Consider the following 26,573-nt stretch of genomic DNA (forward strand, 5'->3'; position numbering starts at 1 on the left):
TCTTAAAAACCATGGAATAGCAGAGGCCAGGCTTGTACTTTTCTTAAGACTGTACTAATGGCTGGGTCATTTGGGAAAGGAAGTTGAATGCAAGAAAGGGAAATATAACTGCCACTAGCAGAGGCTATTTTGAGAGTCCATAGGCGTTAGCCCTCCTCAAAATCCATCACAGGGCTTCTTGTTGGCATCACTCCTGGCCTGCAGCCATTGGCGGGGCAGTTTACTTCCTAGTGTGGCTTCTGTACATATTTATTCCTTTAAGTTCAATTCAATTGCTGAAAGGTTTGGAGAGAGAAAAAAGTTTCTTGTAGTCCATGTCTCACCTTAGATGAATTAACCCCTTTGAGCCTGTTTCCTCTTTTGTAAAATAAGAAAAATAACAGCTAGTATATACTGTTATTGTGAATATTAAAAGAGTTACTATATGTAAAGCTTTTAGAACAGTTTCTACCAGTTCTGGATAAATGTTAATGAATTCTGGATAAGTTCTGGATAAATATTAATAATAGGTTCTGGATAAATGTTAGTTATTAATACCCACATCACATTATTGAACTTAATGCCGCATGTCCATTACCTTACACTTCCGCAGCTGGGCCTTTTGGCACAGGCAAAAAATTTATATTTTTCGCTAATAAATTATATCTGTTGGCTTAGAATCATTATTCTAAACTGGTGGAATTTTTTCAGTAGAGTCTATCATCCAACATGTAGATTATTATCTTCAATTTAGTTTGGGATACCACCTGAGTTCTCCCTCACTGTAAATATTGATTTTATTTATTTAACAAATTGGTGAAGGGCCTCTTATGTGCCACGTTCCTGAATGCATGTGTGTGTGTGTTGTATGCTCATGAGTGTTTAAGGAGAGAGAGAACTGTTTCATCTCAAAGGTGCATATAGTTTTTGATAAGGGAAGTATGTTGAGCACACGTAATATAAACGTAAATATTCGGAGATGGAGCAAGGTAAAGAAAGGATCCTGGATGTGGGCTGACTTACTTTGAGCAAATTGCTCCATAAGGATCTAGCCTGGAAGATCCTTGGAAGGATCTAGGTTGGTATAGTTTTTAATTAGAGAAATTTATCTTGCAGAAATACATACTAGATAGAAAGGTTAGTTTTTATTTTTTAATCTTACTCCTTCACATGTAAAAACATTTATTAAATATGTCACACCTTAAGGGCATGAACAGGGTGAGGTTAGCTTTGTTTAACCAAAACAGGGCAGCCCGCGAAGCTTAAAAAAAAATCAAATATAGGACAAGTCACAAGAAGGTCTATTTTAAGGAGTGAGTAGTAAACTAAGAGCTGATCCGGACAAAAAAATATTTGGTAGCTTTAAAACTATTTCACGTTTATTTGTAGTAAGGGTTCTACTTGGAAGATGCAAGCCTTGTGGCTAGATAACTATAAAATAAATTCTTGTGAGTTAATAGACTTTCAGCCTTTCAGAGAAGTTAAAACACATAATGGAAGAAGAAATACTCATGATTCTCAGTGGTGATGTGGAAGAGAAGAAAGCGTTTTTGGCAGCCAAAGGGCCTACACAAAGCAACATATCCAGGAGGGACACAGGGCTTGAACCTGTCCTCCCCTGAACAGGAAGCATTTCAGGAGAGGACTGAGCAGAAGATATAGCCTGTTGTGACTGGGACTTTACTACATCAAAGGCTGCAGTGGATCTCGATAATGCAGAATGTTTCCTTTTATAACTCATAGTGAATATGACTGGACAACGAAACTATTCTGTAATTTCTTTCCTGAAAGATAAAGGAGTTAGAACATAGAATCTTTCATTGATTCTACAGAATCTTAAGACTCCTTCAGGGATGGCAGTCATTCCTACCGTGCTGAACATCATGTTGTCCCGGTCAGAATCAGAACTAAATTGATTCAGGGTCTGAAACAGTGGGCACTTATGCTGATAAGAAAGCTGATGAGACAGGGTAATGAAAAGAGGCTGCAAGAAATGACCATTCATGCATTCAGCCAACATTTAGGCCACCCTCCTGTATTCCAGGCACTGTACATGGCACTGAGAATGCAAAGCAAAAGGAGTCATGGTCTCCTGGCGGGAGCCTTCTCAGCGGAGAAAAGATCAACAAGAAAAGTGTCTGCTGGAGACCTCTCCTAGGGCATAAACCACTACAGAGGTGGCGCAGCTACGTCAGCCTGAGGTGTCCTTAGGCAGAACAGAAAGTGAGAATCAGAGCAGTATCTCATTTCTCAACACCTGGATTGTAGCTTTCCCTTGACTGACTGTCAAAGGAGGTGGTTTTAAAAATCAAGCCAAACAGGTTTCCATCTTTTAGGAAGACCCTGGAACGTGCCAGTTGATTCTGACCATTTCTCATGAACAGAAACACCTAGGAAGGGAGAACTGGTGAGTCTTTTCAAGAGGAGGCAGTCCCTCAAAAGGGGCTGTGTTTCGTAAACGGCGCCCCAAAAGGGCTGAACTACTGCGATCTGGAGGAAAAAGAGCCACTGAGGGAAGTGGAGGGTGCACGTCTGGAGTAATTTCAAGGCTTTTTCCGTGTTATGTGATGTGGCAACAAGGAAAGATTTGTTCGCTTTATTATTTTTTTAATTTTTAAAGATTTTCTTTTCCCCCCTTTTTCCCCTCCCAGCCACTCCGGTTTGGGTTTGCCACAAGACTCCTAATTCCTTTAGAAAGTGGAGTCGAATTCATAAAAGTGATGGGGGAGGGGCGCGGAGAGGGAAGGCTGGGAGCCCCCAGGGAGTCTTCACTAGAACCCACACTGCCGCTCAGCTCCCGGCGCCAGTGGAGGTCGGGGTAGGGAGACGCCGCTCCCGCCCGGGATGGCCGATACTCTGCGAGCCCCGGCGGCCCGCGGCCGGGCCGGGTGACTAGGCGGCGGGCGCGGAGGGTCTGCGGCGGGCGGGCGGCGCTGCAGCAGCCTGGGCACGGCTGCCGCCGCCCGCGGGCGCGAGTGTGCGCGGGTGTGGAAGGCCGGCGTGCGGGCCGTGAGGGGTGTGCGCGCGTGAGCCGGAGCGGGGCTCGCCCCTCGCCGGCGCCCGCCGCCCAGCCGGTGATTGCTCTCCGGCCTTCCCCGGCACCCTCGGCCCCCCACGGCCGTTGGTCCGGGCGGGGGAGGGAGAAAGTGAGACTCGGTGTCATCACCATCCATTGTCAGAAGGGGAGGAAATTGGAATCCAGCAGCGGCGAGCAGCAGCTGGGCGGTCACATCTGGGAATGCAAAGCCGACCTCCCCCTCCTCCTCCTCCTCCTCCACCTCCTCCTCTCACCCAGGATCACTTCCGAAACCACTTCGCCTTCAGCCCCTGCCTCGGCCAGAGGTTTCATTTTTAACTGAATATTTACGAAAGCTGGAAGCGTGCGAGGGGGGTGGGGTGGGGTGGAAATAGCGGCTGCTTCTTTTCCAGGGATTTATTTAATGGGGATGTGTTCAAGGCAAGAGCGAATTCAGAAGGATATCGACGTCGTGATCCAGAAGTCCAGAGCTGAGAAGGACTGCCTGTTTGCAGGTGAGTTCTTGCTTTTCCAGAACCTCGGACCCAGCGCCCCCTTCCCAATTTTCTGACCGCGACGTGTGTGGCTGGGGGTGGGGTGGAGGGTTGCACGTCCCCATTCTGGGGTTCATTTGGCAACAGCTGCTGCAACGAGCGCGGGAGCCAAAAGGGGGAGGGGGCGCCAGCCTCTCCCCTTCCCCTCCCCCTGCCCCCAAGTCTGGGGCAGCCACCAGCTTTGAGGGCAGAACCCGCGTGGCCCGAGCGGGGGTCTAGGCGAAGGGGCAATGCGTGGTATTTCCAGCCCCGCGTAGTGCCCGAAGCCTCCAAGCACGCTTCCTGGGTTCCAGCAGCGGCGGCAGAGCGGGGTTGGTTGGACCCGCCGGGTTTGCGCAATGGGCTGAGTGGCGGCGGCCGGGAATGGAGCCCGCTGCGCTGCGCTGCGCTGCGTTCGTAAGCTGCGCCCGGCGCCGAGGACCCCCGGGGGTAGCGCTCGGCCCATCTCCGGCCCCTTCGGCTCCCTCTAGTCCCCTCCGACTGGCAAAGAGAAGGGATTCCTCGGATTCCCAAGGCACCCAGCGCTCCTGCCTAGGGGTCGCCTTTCGTCCATTTTGCTCCCCCGGGACAGAGATCGGATTTTGCTTTCGCTGCCGCGAGCCCGGCGGGGGCTGCTTCCGGCCTCCCCGACCGGGAAATTCCCGCCGTTGCCATGGCACCCGGCACTTGTTGCGGGGGGCGGCCTCTAGCTGCACCCAGTAGGGGGCGCGCCGCATCCCCTCGGACGCGGCGCGGAGGGACCTCGCGGCCCTCCAGCCCTCGCCTCCCGCCCGGCCTGGCCTCCCCTGACACCACCACACGGGGGGCCCAAGTCCTGATCGGGGTTAAAACAAATCCACTCCAGGGGTAGCTTTTGACAGGACTTTCTGTTTCAGATTTCAGATACTCAGACTCCACCTTTACTTTTACCTACGTTGGCGGCCCCAGAAGGTATTTATGTGTATAGAGTTGCTTCATTTCCTGTTCATACTCTTGTGTTTCCTTTGTTCTTAGCGTGTTCCGTGTTCGGGTATTTTGGTTGCTTGTTCGTTTGATTATTGTGGCTTTTCTTTACCTACTACCCAAGCCTGACGTCCTTTGGTTTTAAATAGCAGGGGGAGGGGAATCAATGTTTGATTCAGGTGTTTCGAAGACCACGCCACAGACAATGAGCAGAACTCTTCATGTTGAAACTGTTCTGCTACAGTACTAGATTGCTCTCAGGCGATTTGGGGTTGATACGGGCAAGCCGGTGCAAAACTGGAATACTGGATATGAAGTGAAATGTATAAAAGACATAAAATGTCACAAAATAGTTTGATCAGAAGTGTTGATTTTCCTGGTGAGTTGGGGCTGCGTGTTTCCATGTTTTCTGAAGGTTCACATAAGCATGCAGCCTGCCAATTCTCTGTACATTTTTTTTTCAGTGAGTGGTATTTCGGTTTTCACGTATAGTTTGTAAGAAAGAAATTGGAGACTTATATGTAGCTGGAGTGGATGACTTCTTTCTTTTGGGGGAAGAATGAGAGATGCACATTTCGTTAATAAATTGTGAACAACTTGAAACAAACCCAAATCCAATTTTGAATTTAGGAAGCAGAGTTAAAATGAAAGGTAGCCATTCAAATACCATGCCTTGCTGCCTTCACTTGTTAAGTTAGGATTTTCTTCCTTTTAGCCCTTTAGGGACACAGTAGTTTAGAAGAGCAGTAGCCACAAAGGAGAAGTATCAGATTTAGCTTAGAGGGAATTCCTTAGACCAGCCCTGCTGTTAAGACTTGACATTCAGTATTGTTTGATCACATTCCAAAATATATCTTAGCTAATGGAAACATTTATAAACATATAAATTGCAAAAGAAGCTTTGTTGTGTACATACATTTTTAAAAGCTTGAAATTGATGTAAACTTTTAAAAACACGTAGGATCTGTATTACATTTTACATCTCAAAACAAATTTAATTAAAGTGAATATCACTCCAGTATATACAGTATGCCTAAGCCCCAGAATTGGCACATTGATTTACTAGTTGAAAATATAACAGTGAATCACCAAACTTCAGTGTATACTTTTTTGGGAGAGAATGAAATTACAGTGTTTCTTAATTTACTGTAATGTCATCTTTGTAATTATGAATAATTCAATGAGAGGAGACTTGGTTGATTAACTTAACGCTGGTCCTACACATTATATCTAAAGGATCTTCGAATATGACTAATATCCTCTTGGATTATTTTAACAGTTAAAGTATACAAAGTGGCCCATTAAAAGCAGAGTTGACTTTTCACCATTGCTGTTTTTCTGGTGAGACATGTGGACAGGAAGGACAGGTGGGCTTTTCAACTAACTAGCTTTCTGATTTTTAATAAGATACCTCAGTTCTTTTACTTATCTGTAAAATCAAAGGGTAAATCATATGCTTAATCACTAAGATATGTTAGATACTGCAGTTAAGATTCTTTATCAGCAAATTATTGAACTCTAGTGTTAACATAGCTAGAGGTGGAAAAGGGAGCAAGGCCAGGTGTTGGGATAAGTAATTAACTAATCGAGATAGCATCAATTTTCACCATAGGAACAAGTACCATGGTTGCTCTTAAAGTAAGAGATGTTTCCTATTTTATGTAATTTTATTAAGGGATAGTGTTTTCTTTTGTCACTGATTTAAATGTACCTGGATGTTTCTCAGCCATTTGGCTAAGATCGAGCGCAAGTATACCTGGGCCTTTTATATCTAATCTAATGTAGACCAGCCTGTTAAAAGAGAAAGACAATTGGTTAAACTGCTGATGTGTTGCTTTGTCTTCTCAAAAGCTTGTTCTATAATACAATATGTAAAAAGTTGTTACAGTGTAGTAACCGTAGATAATCCCTTTATGATTTGGACCTAATGGGGAAGACCTTTTATTTTCTGAAAATAACGTATTTGTTTTCATTACTGACATTATAAACCAATATTTATTAATCTATTTCTCATCCTGACATTTCAGTCAGACTCTTAAAATAATCTTGCTGTATTTTGATTTAATGTGCTTATCAACTTGTAATATTGAATTAATAGTGTCATTTTAGGTGAACTAGACTTCACTGAAGGAGGTGGGAGCCTTATGGAGAGAGAGTATATGATTATCTCTATTTGTATTTAATTACCATTTCATCAAACCATTAAGAACATATTTCAAGAATAATTTTAATTCAAGTTGTAGATAAAACTTACTATACCATTTTCTTTTTGATGCTTTCCAAGAATGAGATACATGGTATTTTAAAGACAAAGATTGATCTTACATGTTACTATTAAAAAAAATACAATAATTTTGTCCTACATTTATACTTTTAATTTTTCTGTGGTAGAAAGGTTCATGGAATTATATCCTTGCTTTTGGATGTGCAAACTGAGGCTCAGAGAGTTTAAGACACATAGTCACTTTCACCAATTAAATGATGAAGCTACCATGTAAACCTGTTCCGTCACACTCCTGAGACCTCCTTCTCCATTAGTGTTTTCAAGCTTTTTGAGCATGCAGACAATTTACCATCAAAAAATTATGTAGAGACATACTTGAGAGTTACAGTTTAAAGAAAAACAAGGTGTAATTATTTGGTTATTAGTAGCATTTACATATGCTTGAAAACTTGTGCTGTATATACGGTAAGATTAATTTATTCTAACAATGATCTTGATAATCCCCCTGATTCCCAGACTCCTTGGAATAGCTCCACAGCTATCAGTGGTTCTGCCATAGGTTCAGAGCCTTCCCGGTACTGCCTTCTTATTTGAGAGGTGTGCTAAGAACTATAAAGTAGAGGCTTCAATTGTATACAATTTGGAAGTTTAGCCAAAAGTCATTTCTTCCCTATACTTTGTCATGCTTATCTCCTGTCTCTGTTTTACTGATTAGCAATAAACTCCTTAAAACCCAAAGGTTTGTGCTTCTGTTCCTTTCACTTGCAGTCAGACATGGAGTTAGTGGTAGAAGAAACAGAAGGGGTAACCTGCGTGGTGACAGCTACTGAGGGGATGGATAGGAAAGCAGGCTGAGTCCCTGGGGCCAGTGGTTACCAAAGCCAAGGAGAGAGCAAGGGGAGCCCAGTGGGCCTGGCCATGGACTGCTCTGGAATTCCGAGTGTGAACTTTCAGCCAGGAATGTATTGTGAAAATATTACTGTGAGGTTTTAAAAGTACACAAATAAGAATTGTTTTTTGTAACAAAAAAAAAGTTAGAAAAAGAAATATGCCAAAAAGAAGAAAGTAAAAAATACATGACTTCTGTCTTCTGTTAACATATTAAAATTTATTCTTTTAGATTTTTATGTGTCTATATACATATAAAATATATATGCATCCCCAAATTGTATTATACTCTTTTGAGACCTCACATTTTTTTCACCCAAGAATATAACATTAATTTCTTTCGTTTAGAAAAGACATGAGACTAAAGAATGTTCATTAAGTTGAGAGTTTCCCAATCAAGGAGTATGACTCTGTATAATAATAAAGCTAATGTTTTATTAGAAATTATTATAAAATTAGAAATTTAATATTTGGCAGGATGTGAGTTGCCTGCATATGTACACCTTTTATTATATGACACTCTTTTGTGTGGTCATGGATATATTGGCATCTTTTGAAGTGTATCCTTTTTGTTTCAGGAGCTTCTGTCTAGATAAATAGCAAGTGTGACACTGATAATAGTAATCGAATATTCCTCAAAGCACAGGCTCCTTCCTCTTTCTCCTGAGCCTTTGCACATGCTGCCTGGAAAACTCACCTATAACCTGCTTTCCATCCTCTCCTTTGGTTTATCCCTGCTCAGCCCTCTTTGTTGAGATATTTGCTAAGCCAGATTCTCTGAGAAGCCTTTCCTGGCATCTTCGTCTGTATAATTCTGCTAGGTGTTTCTAAAACCATGTTGTTACAGTATATTGTAATCGCCCATTTATGTCTGTCTGACTTTGAGCCTCTTGGAGATGGGAATTCTCTCCTATGCTTTGCAGTTTCCCCAGCCCCTAGCACACTGTCTAGCCCAGTATTCCTTCTCAGTAAGTAGGTGTTGAATGACTTACAAAATGAATGCTAAAAGATCTGGCAGACAAGAAGGAATTTCCTAGCCTAAATGACCAGATGTGGAGAAGATGCTCAAACACTTCGGGGTCCCCAATCTGGTGATGTCACTTGCAGTGGAATTTCATATGAATCCAGTGTGACAGAAGTTGCCTAGTCAAGTTATAAGTCCTCTTCTCTGGGTCACATGTTCAAATACTTTTAGGGGACAGATAATGCAATATTTAAGATAGTAGGGAGTGATGAGGACTGTGGCACACTGGAGAGTTTGGACTCCAGGAGTAATTAATTCAGTTGAAAAAATCAATAGCACTCTGTTGATCAAGCAAACTTTCTAGGGGCCCTAATCCACCTGGGCCCACAGTGTGTAACTCCACAGCTCATGGGATGCCATCAAGAGAGACAATCTACTTGATTGCTAAAGGGCCTTTGTTTTCTTTGGAGTTCCCCAGAAAGGAGAAGTGTATGTGTGTGCAGGGGTGAGGAGGGGGAGGGTGAAGAAGCAATACTATCCCCTTAGAAAGGTTTGTCAGTTTTCATTATGAAAGATCAAACGTGCCCACTCCAGAAATCTTGGCATATACAGTTATTTTGAAGCCATTCAGTGTTCTTCAAGATGTCACAATGAAAAGAAGGATGATTTTTTAAATAAAAAATTAACATGTTTCTCTTGGCAATGGGACTTTCTCACCATACTTTTATGTTACATCACTTATTATATATTCAAAATATTGATTTTTTTTTAAAGTGTGTTGCTTGGAGCCCTGGGAACCTGCCTCAGGAGCTGGGGTGGCTGTGGGGATGTAGTGTGAAGGGAGCTGAATGAGTTAGTGAGAATCTGGGTCTTCATATCTTTTTTAAAATTGCAGCTGCTTTTTTCTGTTCTGTATAACAACTCTTTTTGAAAACAGTTTCACTGTTGAGTTTTAAAACCACTGACCTAAAATAACCACCAATTTAACATAAGTATAACTTTATTGAGTTTTTTTTGTATTAAAAAAAATTAAACTCCATTTTCTTCATGGATTAAGGTGATCCTACCCGTGATATTTATTAAGCATCGTCTCTGCTGTTCTCTTTGCTTGCCTTGCTTTATCCCGTGTTTCCAAAAAACACAATTAGGTATTTTGTCAGCTGTTTTACGTTTTATAGCAGGAAAAACAGAGGCTTGGGTGATTTAAGTAAGTTACAGTTAGTAAGAGCCATAGGATACATTTCAGTGTAAGTCAATGTTTATGTAAGACTTAGGGACATTGGTTGAATTGGCATGACTAGAATAGTTGGGAATGTTTGGGAATGGGGAGACATTGCTAATGGGATGTCTGCCAGGGGCAATACTGAAAATCTACTGGTTGGCAAAGGTAGTGCCTGAGCCCAGTGCTAACCATAATAGTTGGAAAGTTATGTACGTTGGCTGTGGAATCCTTATGCAAATATTTGGCCAATCCATCTAAATTTCCCATCATTTCTCTCTGCAGCATTTTTAAAAAGACATATAGCTGAAATTTTATCAATCTTAAAAATATTTTGTAATTCTCTGCCCAGGTTTGCGTTTGGGTAGATTGTGCTGTAGAAGATATATCTTGCTTTAAGATAGCTGCCACTGATTAGTTTATTTTAGTCTATTTTAATCAACTTATTGCCTTGTAATCTTTCCTTTTTCATTCTCTAAATTTCTGAAATTCCATCTTTCATGTTCCCCAGGAAAGACTAGTAAGATGTGTTTTTATCAATAAGACTTACTATCCTCATTTCACCATGATGTAATTTGGGCTTTCTGTTCCAAGTTATCCTACTTGAATGTTAGACACTTCCACCTGAATATTTGTCATTTTCACCTCAACCCCAGCACATCAAAACAGTCCCTTCTCACCTCTTTAAAAGAAGCTTCTGTCTCCAGCCTTTTCCTAGTCAGTATCACATCTTTTGAGCCAGGTATGGGGAGGTTTCAGATTTCACCTCAAGTCTTCCTCTTCTGGTTGCTGAAGCTCCGCCAACCTCTACTTTGAAACATTGTTGGCCTCTTCATCCCATCCCATGTCAACATTTAGCCCATGCCCTGTTGGCTTTGACTTAGATCAATCACCTTAACCCAGTGTCTTAAAATTCTTGATTTTGAGTTTCTTATCCATCCAGTTTATTTACACCTGAACTCTTTAAGCATGAAATTAATCATTCATCTGTTCAGAAGCCTTCAAATGTGACCACAGCTTTTTCCATATAGACCTAAAACTTACATTCTTGGCCTTTGAGAGCTGCCTTCCCTATCCACTGATACATGTTTCTCATGCTTCCTAACACCTACATGCTTCTGTTTGCTTAGTGACCACCCCCCGCCCACTCATCAGCAGTTTGTATTAATTTAGTGTAAAGCTGTGTAAAGTTTATTGATTGATAACATCTGTGTCAAGATCATGGTTTTTATCACAAAGAGCAGTTCATTGTATTTTTTCCTTGCCCACGAATGGCATCTCTGTTCATTAGAATACATAACGTTTTATGCGTAGGAGAATAGAGTGAGAATATGAGTAGAACAAAGTAAGAATGAGAGGAGCGGATAGTGAAATTTGAGGATAGGATGAGAATGTAAATAGATTTGTATGTATCCAAGATTAATAACCATGACGATAAAAGTCTTGAATGTTATTTATTTGCATATGAGTGATATTTCAGTTTGTGGCTGATACCTTCTTGGTATTAAATGGAAGATGACAAATCATTCAATATTAATTTTAGAGGGAGACATCTATTGAAACCTTTGTGCAGTCAGGTCAAGTTTCTGTGTACAAAAATTAGCAGAGAGGTTGCTGCTGGTTGACTTCCCCTAGAATAGTGTCTTTCTGAACATTTTGAAATGTAGATTGAAAAGGTGGATTTGTCAACTAACTCTGAAGTGCTGTAGTTATTTGTGTTTTCATCATTGTTTTATTGTTTACTTTATTTTTGAGATGGAGTTTTCGCTTTTGTTGCCCAGGCTGGAGTGCAGTGGTGTGATCTTGGCTCACTGCAACCTCCGCCCCCGGGTTCAAGCGATTCTCCTGTCTCAGTCTCTCAAGTAACTGGGATTACAGGCACGCACCACCAGGGCCGGCTGATTTTTTTGTATTTTTAGTCGAGACGGGAATTCACCATATTGGCCAGGTTGATCTCGAACTCAGGTGACCTCAGGTGATCTGCCTGCCTCGGCCTCCCAAAGTGTTGGGATTACGGGCGTGAGCCAGCCACGGCGCCTGGCCTGTTATATTGTTTAAAAAACAAGTACAGGTTGTTATTATCCAAGAATTGTTGATAGAATATATACCGTATTTGAAGTGTAGAACTGAGGCAGACGCTGATTAATATAACTAGTTCACATTTGTTAGCCTTTCACATCAGTGAAGGAATAAAGTACAGACAAAAATGGAAAACAAACCAGGAAAAAAAAAATTGTTAAGCACAGAGCTGCTTAAAAGAGTGATGTCACATTAAAAAAAAAGTCGCAGAAATAAGTCAGTGTTTTGTTTAGAGACTAGAACTCCAACTCCTAGCCAACTGCCTAGAATATAGTAAATATTTTCTAGTTTCTTAAATGACTAGCAATATTCCTACATTATGTGATTGCATTTCCCAAACTGTTTAATTAGATGTTAGATTTGTAGCCAAATATGTCTAGGAAATGCTTAAACAATTTAAAACAGTTTTAATGATTGGCTTTTTAGAACGTTATATATTAGTGTGCTTTATGCATATCCAAGAGGTGAGTGAAGTATTTGGGGTTTTTCAGACTTACTTGATTACAGATCTGGAGTATCTCAAAACGGTTGTTTTGTGGAAAACACTTTGGCAAACTCTGAGTCTTATTCATTAAAAATAGTTTTTGGGTAAACAACAGTGTAATAGAAATGGAAATTACTGATTCATATTGAGCCATGAAGAATTTATTTTCAGCAATTTTTATAGAAGTTGCTTTATGACAAAGAAAGCTTTGGTTAACCGGCATTTGGCATTTCATGCCCCTAACTTTTCTACATAAGGATGTATTTCTCTGGTTCTCTCACTCTCTCACTAGTTACACTGAATTCATTTATGATAAGGGCTCTCAACCATTCTTATTCATCAAGGCCCTGAAGTTGGCAGAGCCCTCTCTGGTACCTGATTAGAAGTCCGTCTTCCATCTCATAGGGAAGTGTTAGAGGTGGATAATGATTCTGTGTAGCAGAAGTAGTCATTATGTCCTCTTAAATTCTGTCACATTGACTGCAGTAGAGCTTCTTAGTGAGCAGTTTATGATGGAGTGTACTTTCGGAGAAGCTCGTGGTGGGGGAAATCTGGAATTTATCTAAATATTTCATTTCTTTGATAAATTACATTAAAAAATCAATGAGAGTATCTATTTGGTGAAATCATTTTCCTCCATGTGACCAAATGAGAAATTTAGTGAAAGATTTAAAATCATTTCTCAGACTTTTTCCACATTAGTCGGGAAGCAAACCCCTTTTTTAAGGCAATGTCAGTTATTAAGCTTCAGGGAACCACATGCCACTTTAGGTAACACATGATTGGAGAGATAGAGGAGTGAAGTCCCTGCTTTAAAGTGTACTGCTGTGGACACCGTAATATATATATATTTAAAATGGTTCATGTTAAGAGTAGGTATATTTCTGTCTAAATACTCTGTAGCTTTTGTGATTCAGGGAAGTGAGTGGAGCCTCACAGGCACAAGAATCTAGTAAATTCTAGGTTTCTTGTGTGGAAATCAGTGTGCAAAATCTTAACTGAGTGAATTCTTGATTGTTGGTATCACATTTGTTGGTCTGTATGTATCTGTGTCATTGATCTCCTTAAGAAGAGACTCGTAGATATTGACTGGGAGACCCAAGCTGAATGCTAAAATCTGCTCCATGGATATAAGCTGATGCAGTCATCATTCCTCATTAAAATGCATCACAGCTAGATATGCAGCCAAAAAAAAAAAAAAAGTTAGTCCCTCCAGCTGAAAAGCGGTCATTACTTTATTATCACCACAGAATTTGAAATGATTTCTGTAGTTAACAGTCAGATTTTATTTTTAGTTAACTAAGACAAAGTTTGAATAATTCACTGTGAGACAAATTCTTTCTTGATTCTTCTTTTTGGAGCAGTCCATCTTTATGGGAAAACCAGCCTAGAATGGTGATTTCAGTTTCACTTAGGTGATTTCAATGAGAATTGTATTTGGCTCAGAAATGATGAGACTGGGGCCAAGAAAAATTTTAAACTTGTTTTTTTGTAATCATATTACTAGTTTGATTTCATATGAACTTCCTTTGTTGACTTTCTGTGCCATTAATTTAAAATTTGCAGTATCCTCAATATTTGATGTCTTATATGTACAGAATCCTTTCCAGCTGTAAGTCGTTGCCAAGTAAAAAATTTAGTATGGCAATAGTTTTCATAAGAGGTTTTTTAAAACAGAAAAATGTTGACATTGCCAGCCTCTGGGTTGCATTTAGGGATATGCTACATTTCAAAGGTATCTTTCTGAAAGCAAAGACTTTTTCAACATCTGAGTATTCTGATTTACAGAAATAAAAAAAAAAAACCCTGTACATTACACAAGCATACAAATTTGAATCAGGAAAATATAAAATTAGCTGATTGTTTTTATTCAGTAAAAGTGCCTTGGCACAGAACTAAAATTGATAACTTATGGTTTTAGCATGTAGATAAGTACATGAGAGTAAATCACATTTTTATATGAATAGAAATATCAACTTTACTCATATATAGATTATAAAACTATACTAAACAAAAGGTAATTATTTACTATTACAAAAATTATTAAGAACCATTACAAAAATTCTCTGCCTACTAATTTTCAATCACCATAGAAATACAATATTTAATAATGCTGCTGTAGTACTTACACAAAACATATTAAGGAATTGATATTATATTTCTGTGTTTGAATATTGAGCTTAAACATAAAACTTGTTTGAAATGTGTTTGTGTGTGTCTCTCTCACACACACATAACATGTACATACCTGAAACTCATACTATAATTGCAACACATCTTAAGCTTTTCCTTTTAAACATACCAAGATAACATTCTAAAATGAAGAATATCTATGTCTCTCTTCGTACTCTCTATGTATATACAATTGCTATAAACATATCTTCATATTCATATTTGATATATATATAGGTACATATATATGGATAGATAAATATAGATATATAAGAGAGAAATGGAGATTAGAGATCTATGTTTGCCATAAATCACACTTGTTAACATAAACTATCTGATTAAACTGATGTTTTGTGGCCCAAGACCTGAGACATGCAAAACTACTCTTACCAGATAGAATTTTCTAAAAGCTGAGAGCTCATTCTCCAGGAGCTGGCCAAGGACCAGTCCTAAAGGCAGACCTTTCTTGGAAATGTAGAGTCTGAAAAAACAAGGCCTGCTGAGTTAACCCTTTCCTATACATATGCAGACAGTGTTCAGCACAGGGCCTGACAGAAGTCAGTGTTTGTCATTATTATTCATAGCATTAGCCCAATTCTTGTTGTGAGCAACATGAACAAGGAGACTAAGGGGGAAAAAAATGCCCTTTTGTAGGGTGACCACCCTAACTGATTTGAAAGTCTACAATTTTTTCAGTTTAAAATGGTATTTATTTGTAACATGTACTATTATTGAATAACAATTTCTAATAAAAAACTACACTAGTTTTCTGCCCATGGAGAAGCCACCTTTTTATTCCTTTACTTTCTTAATAAACTTGCTTTCACTTAAAAAAAAAAATCTACCCTATATATACACAAAAGTTAAAAAGCAGCAATAGTGTACACTGATCAATATAAATGCATGCAGTTTTCTTTTCTTCAGTGTACAAAGTCCAAGTCTAAACCTTTATAATTTTTAGAGTCTAGCGATTCTCCAGGCTCCATACTTTTTGTTATTATCAGACGCCAGCATTAATTGCTTTTCCTTTCTCCTGTTTTGGGTTCCTGATCTTCGCTTGTGTCTTTAAAACAGATTATTTTCTTTAGATTTGAAAGTTTGGGTTTTTGTCTTCATTTCTTATGTGTTTAGCCTTGTATTTCCCTTTCTTTAGTTGAATTGTGTTATTGAAAATTAAATAATTTCTCTGTGAAGTCAAAAAAATCCTGTTTCAGGGTGAGCTCTAGAGCCTTTCTCTTGGGCCACCCTCCCATATCTTTAGAAAGCCTGTGTGTGTTCTGATACATTTGGCAATTTCTACTGGCTTTTCTTATATTGTCTGACCCTTTTTTATTTCAGTGGTGCATCCTGGTTTTACCCAACAGGCAAGTGGTGACTCCAATGCAGGTGACGCAGAGGTGACACTAGAATGAAGTGAAATATTCTGTTGAGGGCTAAGTTCATGTTTTTGCTGACAGTGGCAGATAAATGTCATGGCTTCCCCCTGCATAGTGCTTAGGAAGTTTCTTTTGATATGCGTTTTAGATAAAACATAAAACCGTAATCAAGAAAATGCAATAACGGAAGAAATGCTTACTTGAGTAACTAATGTGAGTTAGGCAAAGAAGATACAAATACTTCCCATTTCCTCCTTCTAAATTATGGTCAAATTGTCCTCAGCAAATCTCTCATTGTCTCCACGTAAAAGATATAGAGAACCCGTTAGAAAAATGTGGCTGGAACAACTGTATACATACAGCCTGAATGAACTGCTTTATGATTTATATGTTTGAGGAAGGTGTCTGTTTGATATTTTAAATTAAGTTTGAACTGTCATAAACAGAAAGCTGTGCAGATTCTGTGGGAGAGGATACTGGGGTACCAGATACTCATTGCTAGGCTCTCCACTCTGCCTTCTTCAGTACTCTGGATCGGTGCCCTTTATTCGTTTTTTTCACAACTTCCTCCCCTTTGCTCACGTTCTTTACAAGCTTCCAGGATTTTTAAATTTAATTTTATTTTTTTCCGCAATGGCTCTCATGGCTGTTGGTACAGTTGCTATAAAAGGCAAGGTGGGGAACAGACGGGTGAATGAGCACAGAGGTCATTTGTAAACCGTTTGTGGTTAATGCTCCTCTATTTACTATCTGTCTCTCTCAGTGTCTCTGGGTGTGTGTCTGCTTACAACATAAAATATATGCACACAAATCTCCAATTTTTCTAGAGAAACTATTAACACAGTTAAAATCTGAAGGAAATCTGTCTTTTAAAGGAAATACGAATTAGCAAATAAAAGAGTTGATACCCCCCAACTCTCATTCCCCAAAGCTTGCTTAAGTGTATGGTTTGCACACACCATAAATGAAAACATTGCTGGCTCATAAGTATGCTTCACTTTCATAAGCCTTCCAAACGTTAGTAACTTAGCCCTCTCCTTATTAAGGGTTAGTCTGTAAGTGATGCTGGAAGCCATGTGGTAAGAAAGAGGATAGAAGTATAAAATCAGACTAAAGTAAGAAAGTAAAATCTGGCATATTTGGCATAGATCCATTCAGCTTTGTATACTTTGTTAGGACCCGAGGGCATGCCTGATTTTCATAAAATCGATGCACTGTTATTAAAACAAACAGGTGAAAATCACTTTTGTTACCCTACTTGACAAGGCATCTGACTACCTTAAGTGTGTTAGAATTTTGCAAGTGGTTAAGATTTTATGCTTATGAATTCAAAAGGATAGACTTTAGTTATCTTAAAAACTAATTTATGTAGATATTTTCCCTAATAATGTAGCACAAATGGGTTTTATTTCCAACTAAAAAGAGTATTTATTACCATGGATATAACTAGAAGAATCATACAAATATATGTAATTCCATTAGAAAATATTTTTCTTAAAATTTTAAATGACAAGAACTTAATCTTAAATATCTGTTTTATTTTGAAAAATTGTTTTCATAAGATACAATTGAGCAATTGATATTTGTTCTCCCAGTATCTGAAGATTTTTTTGGTCTTCTTTTGTTTTTTGGCCCTAAAATTAGGTGAATTCAGCTTTGGGTCTATTTCATCCATTCTGGAAGGTTCCTTGGGTCACTGATCTGAGGCATTCTTGATGCGGTTAGGAATTCTAAGCATTATTTTTTTTTAGATCCTGTTTATTTAAAATGAAAAAGATTAGCATGAGGGATGGTAACATTCCTTTTTGATATCTGTAGCAGCAAGTTTTCTTATGATTCATTATTATTCTTCTTACGGCTTTAAATCATCTAGGAACTTCATATAAAATTTGATTCCAGTTTCAACTAGTTGTGGAGCATTTGATCCAAAATAAAATGGAAGTCCTCTCTGAAGTTGTAGAGGAGACTCAAGAATCAGAACACGGTTTCTTCCAACCTGAAGTTCTTTAAACTATGAGTTGAAGGACTAGGTAAAAAAGCAAATATCATTTAGTGTGATCATTAATGCACATGAGTCATTATTCCATGTGGTTGCTGTCGACTGCTCAGAGGCACTTCAAGCCCTAATCTCTACTTTGTCCTGTCTCCCTACACCCTGTTCTACTTTTTCAGCTTGTTGCTTGTAATATGTGAATGGAAATAAAATAATCAAGCTTGTTAGAATTGTGTTCATAATGACACAAAAGACCTGAGAGAGTGTAAGAACGTATAGAACATCCAAAATAAGATATATTTTTGGTTGGTTTAAAACCTTTTTGTTTGTTTCGTTTTCTCCTGTGCTTAATGTATAGTTACTATTATTTCATATCCTTTGACTTACAGGTTTGGCTACAATGCAGTGTGAATATTGCACATGGGACCATTTGTCATATTGGCAGATGGCAATACATAGATGGATAGAATTTTGCTGTTTGATCAAAGCTGTGCCATTGGAAACTTGTTTTCCCAAGTATGGGTACATTCTCCACTTTTCCTGAGTGGAGAAACCTAGATCTGAGCAAAAAGCGTGAATCAATACACCTTGGGAGGCAGGGTGTCAAATATTTGATGCCATTTCCTTTGCTTGTAAATCGTTCATTTCATTTGACTATAAATAAAAAGGACTTCTACCAAGAACATGAAACTAACATTTTGCCAAGCTAAATTTTAATGAATTCATTTGGACTTTTTTATAATCACTTAATATTTTCAGTTCATGTGCTAATATTAACTCTACTTACTGGAGAGAAAGCAATGGTATTCAATATGATAACTATCTTGTTACTGCAGAAATGTAGAAGTTTGACATTTTAAGTATCAAATATTTTAAGTTAAAAAAAATTACCAGTGTCCCACAGCACAGAGAGAGAATATATGCTTGCTTGCGTCCCTTTAATCTTTCCCCTGTAAAATTAAGCCTAGGGGCCTTACACTATTTTAAATTTTCAAAATTAGGTCATGTAAATGTTGTGTCAGATTTCCAATTCATAAGTAGTATCCTTATGAATACTGAATAGTGAAGATAGGGTACATTTATATCCTACTGATTGCTTAGCTGTGGACCAGAGGTGAACAGAGAATGAATGGTATTTTCACAGGTTAGTAAACTGTTTTCCTATGATCTCTTATATACAAGTGTGATTAACTTTTTTTTCCCCCTTCCTGAACTAATATAGGAACATATGGTCTAATAAGTATGAGTACATTTGGGGAGGGCAGGATAGAATGCTTGAAATTAGGACTGACTCAAAAAAATGCCTTGGTCTCGGTATTTGTGGATTAGGAGGAGGAAGGGCTGAAAAGGAACCTTAAAAGCATTAGAATGGTAGAATACAGATTAGCAGCAACACTCAGCTCCATCATGAAGAGAATGAGATGAGTTCCCATGGTTAATGCAGCAGGGGCTCTAATTGAAAGCCCTCTACCTAGGAAATGATTTAAATCCTTTTATCCTAACTGGATTGTGAGCGTTTTATTTACTTTGAGGAAGTTGTTTAACCCTTTTTGTAGATTCCATCAATATTCAGAGTAATGTAAATACATTTTCCCTTTGGCTATTTGACAAGGACATTGAGGATTAATTAAGTTTAAAAGAAAGTAGTGCAGTTAACTCCCAGGAGACAGAGGGAGATGTTTATCATTTTTCTCCTCATTCGTTCCTTATTCATTCATTTTACAAATGTTTGTTGAATAGTAATTATAATGAAGACACTGTACCAGCTTCCTGAATTGGGAATACAAAGATGAAGGATGAGCGTGACTTCTGCCCTCATTATGTTATGTGTTCATATTTTCTCTTTAAAATTCTCATTATAATATGAGTAATTGTGCAGGGATTTAATATTGCCCATCTCAGCAATAGTTGATCTTTGATTAACATCTCACTGACACATACTTTCACTGTGTATATTTATTTTTCCTTTCTAAATTTAGAACTACTCTTTATCTTCTACTGTAAGAGATATACAACATACTTTTGTTTTTTTCTATATTGTAATCAGTGCAGTTTTTTTAACCAAGAAAAAACACAAGTTCTAATAGCAAACAAATAAACTCCCTACACATTACCTTCTCCATTAAAGTATGTTTTATGCCACATGCAGAATTTTAACATTATATAGTTATTTGTGAAAATATAACTAAGTAGAAATTTTAAGAAAGAAAGCCTCTAATATTCATATCTTAGCACTTAAGAAGCACATATTATTCTGCAGATTGAATTAAAATGTCAGTTACCAAGATATGAACTTAGACATTTTCAGTAAGCATTTATAGGCTATTCTAGTAGAAAACTGTACACAATTTCCTATGAGGCTGGTGAAGGTTTCTTAGCTTAAGTGGCTTTGTCCTGATCCTTGGATTTTATTAAATAATATTTGAATGAACAGTTTTGACTAACAGCCTGAAAATATTAATCTTTCATCTCAGTCTGAGCAAGTGAAAGTAGATAAATTCATATTGTATGTCTGATTCTCTTTGGGTTTGAAAAGAAATAAAGACTCTACTTCTAAATTAGCATAGAAAAGAGGAGAATTTCTCTTGATTTATTTCTCAGTTTGGGTTTGTGCTTTTGAAAAAGGAAAATAATGGTCCTGAAATCAGTAGCCTTTGTCTTTGCCAAAAAATGAGGACATGTTGATCTTAGGGGGGCTGATTATATAAAACAATAGAAATGTAGTCTTAGATGAAAATCTGTAAAGATGTAAGAATGCTGAACTAACATGAAAATCAGGGGCTGAAAAAATGCTGGATTGAGAATAATGTGATAATGAAGGTTTTATATATATTCGTAGATATAAAATATATTCATATATTCTCTGCAACATACATAATGTCATAAAAAGGATAAAATGCCTAAGTCTAGTCTCGACAGAGCACCAGCTTAAATCACATGAGCCTATCAGAGAACTTATGACAATATTTAGGGCTAAACTGATGTTACTGGTGAACTAGTATCTGGAATGATTTCCATAACTCACTTAACTTGCATATTGATACTGTGGACTTTAAAAAATAATTATCAGGATGGCTACTCGGAAGCCAGGAGCTTAGGGAAGTGTCACAGCTGGTATATATTTGTATTCCTGCCTCATGTCCGTTTCCCCGAAGTGGTGTGTGGGGTATGAGGGATTACGGTGTATTTGTAGGTGATGTGCCTGAAAGGCTATCAGGGGACTTCTGGTTCTGCTTCAGTTCTGTTTTGTGGAGACGGTCAAGTGATTTAAGGTCTCTTGCTTCAGCCGTCCCGCTTAGAAAACAGTTGCTTGAGACTACTTCGCCGTAAGCTCCTTTTTTTTTTTTTTTTTTTTAAAGAAATGCAGATTTTATGATATTCCTGATCATTCTCTTTGCATTTAGTTTTAAAATGTTATTTGCAGGTGATAAGTAAGCCAGGATTTCTGGAATGCCAGGGCACTGTCCCCACACGTGGAAAACTGCACAAAAGCCTGTGTGTCTTGATATTCCCACATGTCAGGATGCCTTCATTTGCTAATGACAGAATACCCAACTCAGACTGGATTAAATAAAAGGGGATTTTCTTGCTTATTTAACTCTAGATTCAGTGGTAAATGGGTTTCTGGGTTCATTGGTTTGGGGCCTAACAATGTCTTCAAGGACATGGTTTCTTTTCAGCAGTCAGCTTTTGCCTTCCTGTGAGCTAGCATTGTTTCCCACGGGATTGCAAGGCAGCTGCATACAACTACTGCAGTTCTTCCTTTTCCATATCCAGAGAGGGGACATCCTTTCAGAAGCTGATTATTTTAGGTGTAAGTTCCATGTCCCATCCCCAGAGGCGGGTAAACTTAGTGATTCCCAAATGAACTATCCTGAGGAAGATATGGTATAGTATTGAATAGCAGGAACGTTTTTTATTTTTATAGAGATAGGGTCTCTTTCTGTAGCCCAAGCTGGAGTACTGTCTTAGTCTGTTTTCATGCTGCTGATAAAGACATACCCATGACTGGGCAATTTACAAAAGAAAGAGGTTTAATTGGACTTACAGTTCCATGTGGCTGGGGAAGCCTCACAATCATGGCAGAAGGCAAGGAGGAGCAAGTCACATCTTACATGGATGGCAGCAAACTCTCACAAGAACAGCATGGGAAAGACCTGCCCCCATGATTCAATTACTTCCCACTGGGTCCCTCCCACAACACATGGAAATTCAAGATGAGATTTGGATAGGGACACAGCCAAACCATTCTGCCCTGGGCCCCTCCCAAATCTCATGTCCTCACATTTCAAAACCAATCATGCCTTCCCAACAGTCCCCCAAAGTCTTAACTCATTTCAGCATTAACTCAAAAGTCCAGTCCAAAGTCTCATCCAAGACATGGAAAGTCCCTTCCACCTGTGAGCCTGTAAAATCAAAAGCAAATTAGTTACTTCCTAGATGCATTGCGGGTACAGGCGTTGAGTAAATACAGTCATTCCAAGTGGGAGACATTGGCCAAAGCAAACGGGCTACAGACCCCCCACAAGTCCAAAATTCAGCAGGACAATTAAATCTTAAAACTCCAAAATGATCTCCTTTGACTCCATGTCTCACATCCAGGTTACACTAATGCAAGAGGTGGGTTCCCATGGTCTTGGGCAGCTCCACCCCTGTGACTTTGCAGGGTGTAGCCCCCCTCCTGGCTGCTTTCACAGGCTGGTGTTTAGTGTCTGCACGGCTTTTCCAGGCACATGGTGCAAGCTGTCAGTGGATCTACCATTCTGGGGTCTGGAGGACAGTGGCCCACTTCTCACAACTCCACTAGGCGGTGCCCCAGTAAGGACTCTGTGTGGGGGCTCTGACTCCACATTTCCCTTCCACACTGCCCTAGCAGAGGTTCTCCATGAGAGCCCTGCCCTTTACAGCATACTTTTGCCTGGGCATCCAGGCATTTCCATACATCCTCTCAAATCTAGACAGAGGTTTCCAAACCTCAACTTGACTTCTGTGCACCTGCAGGCTCAACACTAGATGGAAGCCGCCAAGGCTTGGAGCTTCCACCTTCTGAAGTAACAGCCCAAGCTATACCTTGGGTCCTTTTAGTCGGGGCTGGAGTGGCTGGGACGCAGGGCATGGAGTCCCTAGGCTGCACACAGCATGGAGACCCTGGGCCTGGACCATGAAACCATTTTCTCCTAGGCTTCTGGGCCTGTGATGGGAGGGGCTGCCGTGAAGACCTCTGACATGCCCTGGAGACATTTTCCCCATTGTCTCCGGGATTAACATTCGGCTTCTAGTTACTTATGCAAATTTCTGCAGCCAGCTTGAATTTCTCCTCAGAAAATGGGTTTTTCTTTTCTATCACATTGTCAGGCAGCAAATTTTCTGAACTTTTATGCTCTGCTTCCCTTATAAAACTGAATGCCTTTAACAGTACCCAGGTCACATCTTGAATGCTTTGCTGCTTACAAATTTCTTCCATCAGATACCCTAAATCATCTCTCTCAAGTTTAAAGTTCCACAAACCTTTAGGGCAGGGGCAAAATGCTGCCAGTCCTTTGCTAAAACGTAACAAGAGTCACCTTCGCTCCAGTCCCCAACAAGTTTCTCATCTCCATCTCAGACCACCTTAGCCTGGACTTTATTGTCCATATTGCTATCAGGTTTTTGGTCAAAGCCATTCAACAAGTCTCTAGGAAGTTCCAAACTTTCCCACATTTTTCTATCTTCTTCTGAGCCCTCCAAACTGTTCCAGCCTCTGCCTGTTACCCAGTTTCAAAGTCGCTTCCACATTTTTGGGTATCTTTTCAGCAGCCCCCACTCTCTACTGGTACCAATTTACTGTAGTAGTCTGTTTTCACACTGCTGATAAAGACCACCCCAGACTGGGCAATTTACAAAAGAAAGAGGTTTAATTGAACTTACAGTTTCACGTGGCTAGGGAAGCCTCACAGTCATGGTGGAAGGCAAGGAGGAGCAAGTCACGTCTTACGTAGATGGCAGTAGGCAAAGAGACTTGTGCAGGAAAACTCCCCTGTGTAATAACTATCAGATCTCTTGAGAGTTACTCACTGTCACGAAAGCAGCACCGGAAAGAACTGCCCCCATGGTTCATTTACCTCCCACAGGGTCCCTCTCACAGCACGTGGAAATTCAAGATGAGATTTGGATAGGGACACAGCCAAACCATATCAAGTACAATCTTGCCTCATTGTAGCCTCCTGGGCTCAAATGATCATCCCACCTCAATCTTACAAGTAGCTGGGACTACAGGTGTGTGACACCACACTGGCTGTGTTTTAATTTATGTAGACATGATGTCTTGCTCTGTTGCCCAGGCTTGTCTGGAAGTCCTAGGCTCAAGGGATCCTCCTGCCTTGGCTTCCCAAAGCTCTAGATTACAGGTGTGAGCCACTGTACCTGGCTAGCAGGAAAATTTCTAAGAAATAGATATTGGTGCAATAACCACAAAGCCGACCAGAGAGAGTTTTTCCGTTTCCATTCTATAACTCATTTTTTTACTCGACCTTGGAAAACTAGGGAGTAGTTGGAGTTAAGTAAGTAAATGTACTTTACTGTATAAGAATACTTCACTCGGACACACAGCATCTGCAACACACAAGTCAGCTCAGACTTCAGTAACTGCTATTAGTATTTCTCTCATGAACCTCACAGATCCCTGGTGAGCAGGCATTGCATAAGAAGAAACTTCACAAGAGATAGAGATTCGCTGGGAAACATACCAGAATATGTCATAATGAATAATCTCCTTCCAATGCATATGGTGGGGATAATGATATATAAATATTTTAATTTTTTGGACAATATTCTATAATTCATTTAGAACTTATATGGTATTATTGATGTAGGTTTCAAACTCACATATATGGCTTAAAGTATATACTAATTTGATAGAAATTCAAAGTCAGATAATTCTCATCTTTGTATAAGAATTATGAAAGTTCTCAATTAACATTAACATAAGACCTAGAAAGTAAGTCTAGCTTGACTCTTGAAGTATTATAGTATTTAAATTCTTTACTGAAAGAAAACCTGCCACTTACCTATGATGAGTGGTTATATACATTTTGTGCCTTTTATTATATAGCCTTGTCAGTTTAGAAAATTAAGAACATTATGATGTATTATTGGTTGAGCGGTAGCCCAAGCTACTCAGATGAGAAAATGATGGTTTGAGCGCACTTGATCTTGGACAGATAGTATCACTGAGAACTGCTTGCTTGTTTGTGCCAGAAAATGGGCTGGCGTTTTGAGAAGATGTTTAAATATGAATGATTTTTTTTTTTTTTTTTGATGAGTTATTTAGGGCACGCTACAGTGTTCCTGGGGGCTCTTAAGCTGCTGTTTTGACCCTGTGGCTTTCTGGGAAAGAGATCCTTAATCCACCTGTTATTTGAGGTGTGATTTTCTAGGAATGGGCCCTTTGAAACTGTAAACTGTGTTCTCTGTCCTTTTTTCCACACCATCCACTCTTGTTAGCTGTCACAGCTTTGATTTTCTTGGCCAACATGGAAGTTTTCTACATTTACTAACTGTAGCCTAGGCTATGCTGCAAAAACCAAATAGCTGTGAAATTCTACTGAGGTTTATTTCTTATTCTTATTCTCTGTATCCATCTTCAGCTGGTTGAGGCCTCTGCCCCATTTAATCACTTGGGGAGTCAGATTGAAGAACCACCATCTTGTATGTACATCTGGAAACACTCCCTCTTTAATCTCCATTTCAGGGAAGGAGGGAAAATGGGGAATTCTATTTGGGTCTTTTACTACCTCAGCCCAAAAGTGACACACATCGCTTCCTCTCACGTTTCATGGACTCACGTTAGTCATGTATACCTGACTGTAAGGGTTGCAGTGAAGAGGAGTGAAAGGAATATTTGGTGAACATTATCACCCATGCTGTATTTTTCTATGACTCAGAAAATGTTGCAGTTTCTGAACACTTCGTGCGGTTGGTGGGATCTAATTCATTTTCTTGTCTTCCTCCTCAGTTGGTAGAAGGGTCTCTTGGAATCCACAGATCTAGGTAACTTCTAAATGAGGCATAGGTCCCACCATGCACCTGGATTGCAGATGTTTTCTATTGGAGGGCTCTTTTGGAAATACTATCATTCCAGCCCAAGGCTGCTGGGACTGGCATTTTTGGAAACATTCCACTGTACCTCACATCCATTCTTGGTTCCTACTCAATAGCTAAAGCTCTTTGATCATCCATCTATTTCTGTTCTCTCATTCCCTTGCTCTTCTACTTCTCTGTGAACCCAAAGGGACAAGGGAGACTTTTCTCTCCTCTGCAACATGGGAAACAATCCAGTAGACAAACTCCAGCTTTTTGGTTTGAGCCTTAGGTGAAGATTGGGCTGTGCTTGAGGCCATTCTTCTTCCTGCAGCTTCTCAGGAGGGCTCCTCCTAAGTTCATACCCCTTTTCCTTACAACTAGAAGCTAGGATCAGTGAATTATGTATGATAGTAAAAAGGTTAAGGGATTCCTACTGGATGGTCTCCATTTCTTTTTGGAAGAAGGTAGAGGAATTAGAGAACTTAAGAAGAGTAGAAAAAATTAGAAAAGCCACTGTGAAGAGGTATGGAGGAGGAAGAGAGATCCCTAGTGCTGCTTTATTTTTCATCCTGTGCAAAATTCTCTTTTAAAGTTCTATTTTGCTGTGCCACCGTCTCTCTCT

General features: G+C 39.5%; 1 protein-coding gene across 3 annotated transcripts in view; it reads left to right on the forward strand.

Moving 5' to 3' along the window:
• The first annotated feature begins 1,796 nt into the window (after nt 1–1,796).
• PARP8 (poly(ADP-ribose) polymerase family member 8) overlaps nt 1,797–26,573 on the forward strand; it is a 186,552-nt gene continuing 161,775 nt past the window's right edge. For 2 of the 3 annotated variants that reach the window (XM_032145540.2, XM_032145542.2), the window contains exons 1-3: nt 3,071–3,321; nt 3,409–3,510; nt 4,425–4,479. In XM_032145540.2, the coding sequence (XP_032001431.1) occupies nt 3,420–3,510; nt 4,425–4,479 (146 nt within the window). In that variant the 5' untranslated portion in view covers nt 3,071–3,321; nt 3,409–3,419. Of the gene's footprint in view, nt 2,387–3,070; nt 3,322–3,408; nt 3,511–4,424; nt 4,480–26,573 lie in introns of those variants that run through there. The other variant, XM_032145541.2, reaches the window with a different exon arrangement.

This window comes from Hylobates moloch, unplaced genomic scaffold (genome assembly GCF_009828535.3).
Source record: "Hylobates moloch isolate HMO894 unplaced genomic scaffold, HMol_V3 SCAFFOLD_23, whole genome shotgun sequence".
Classification (NCBI taxonomy): Eukaryota; Metazoa; Chordata; class Mammalia; order Primates; family Hylobatidae; genus Hylobates; species Hylobates moloch.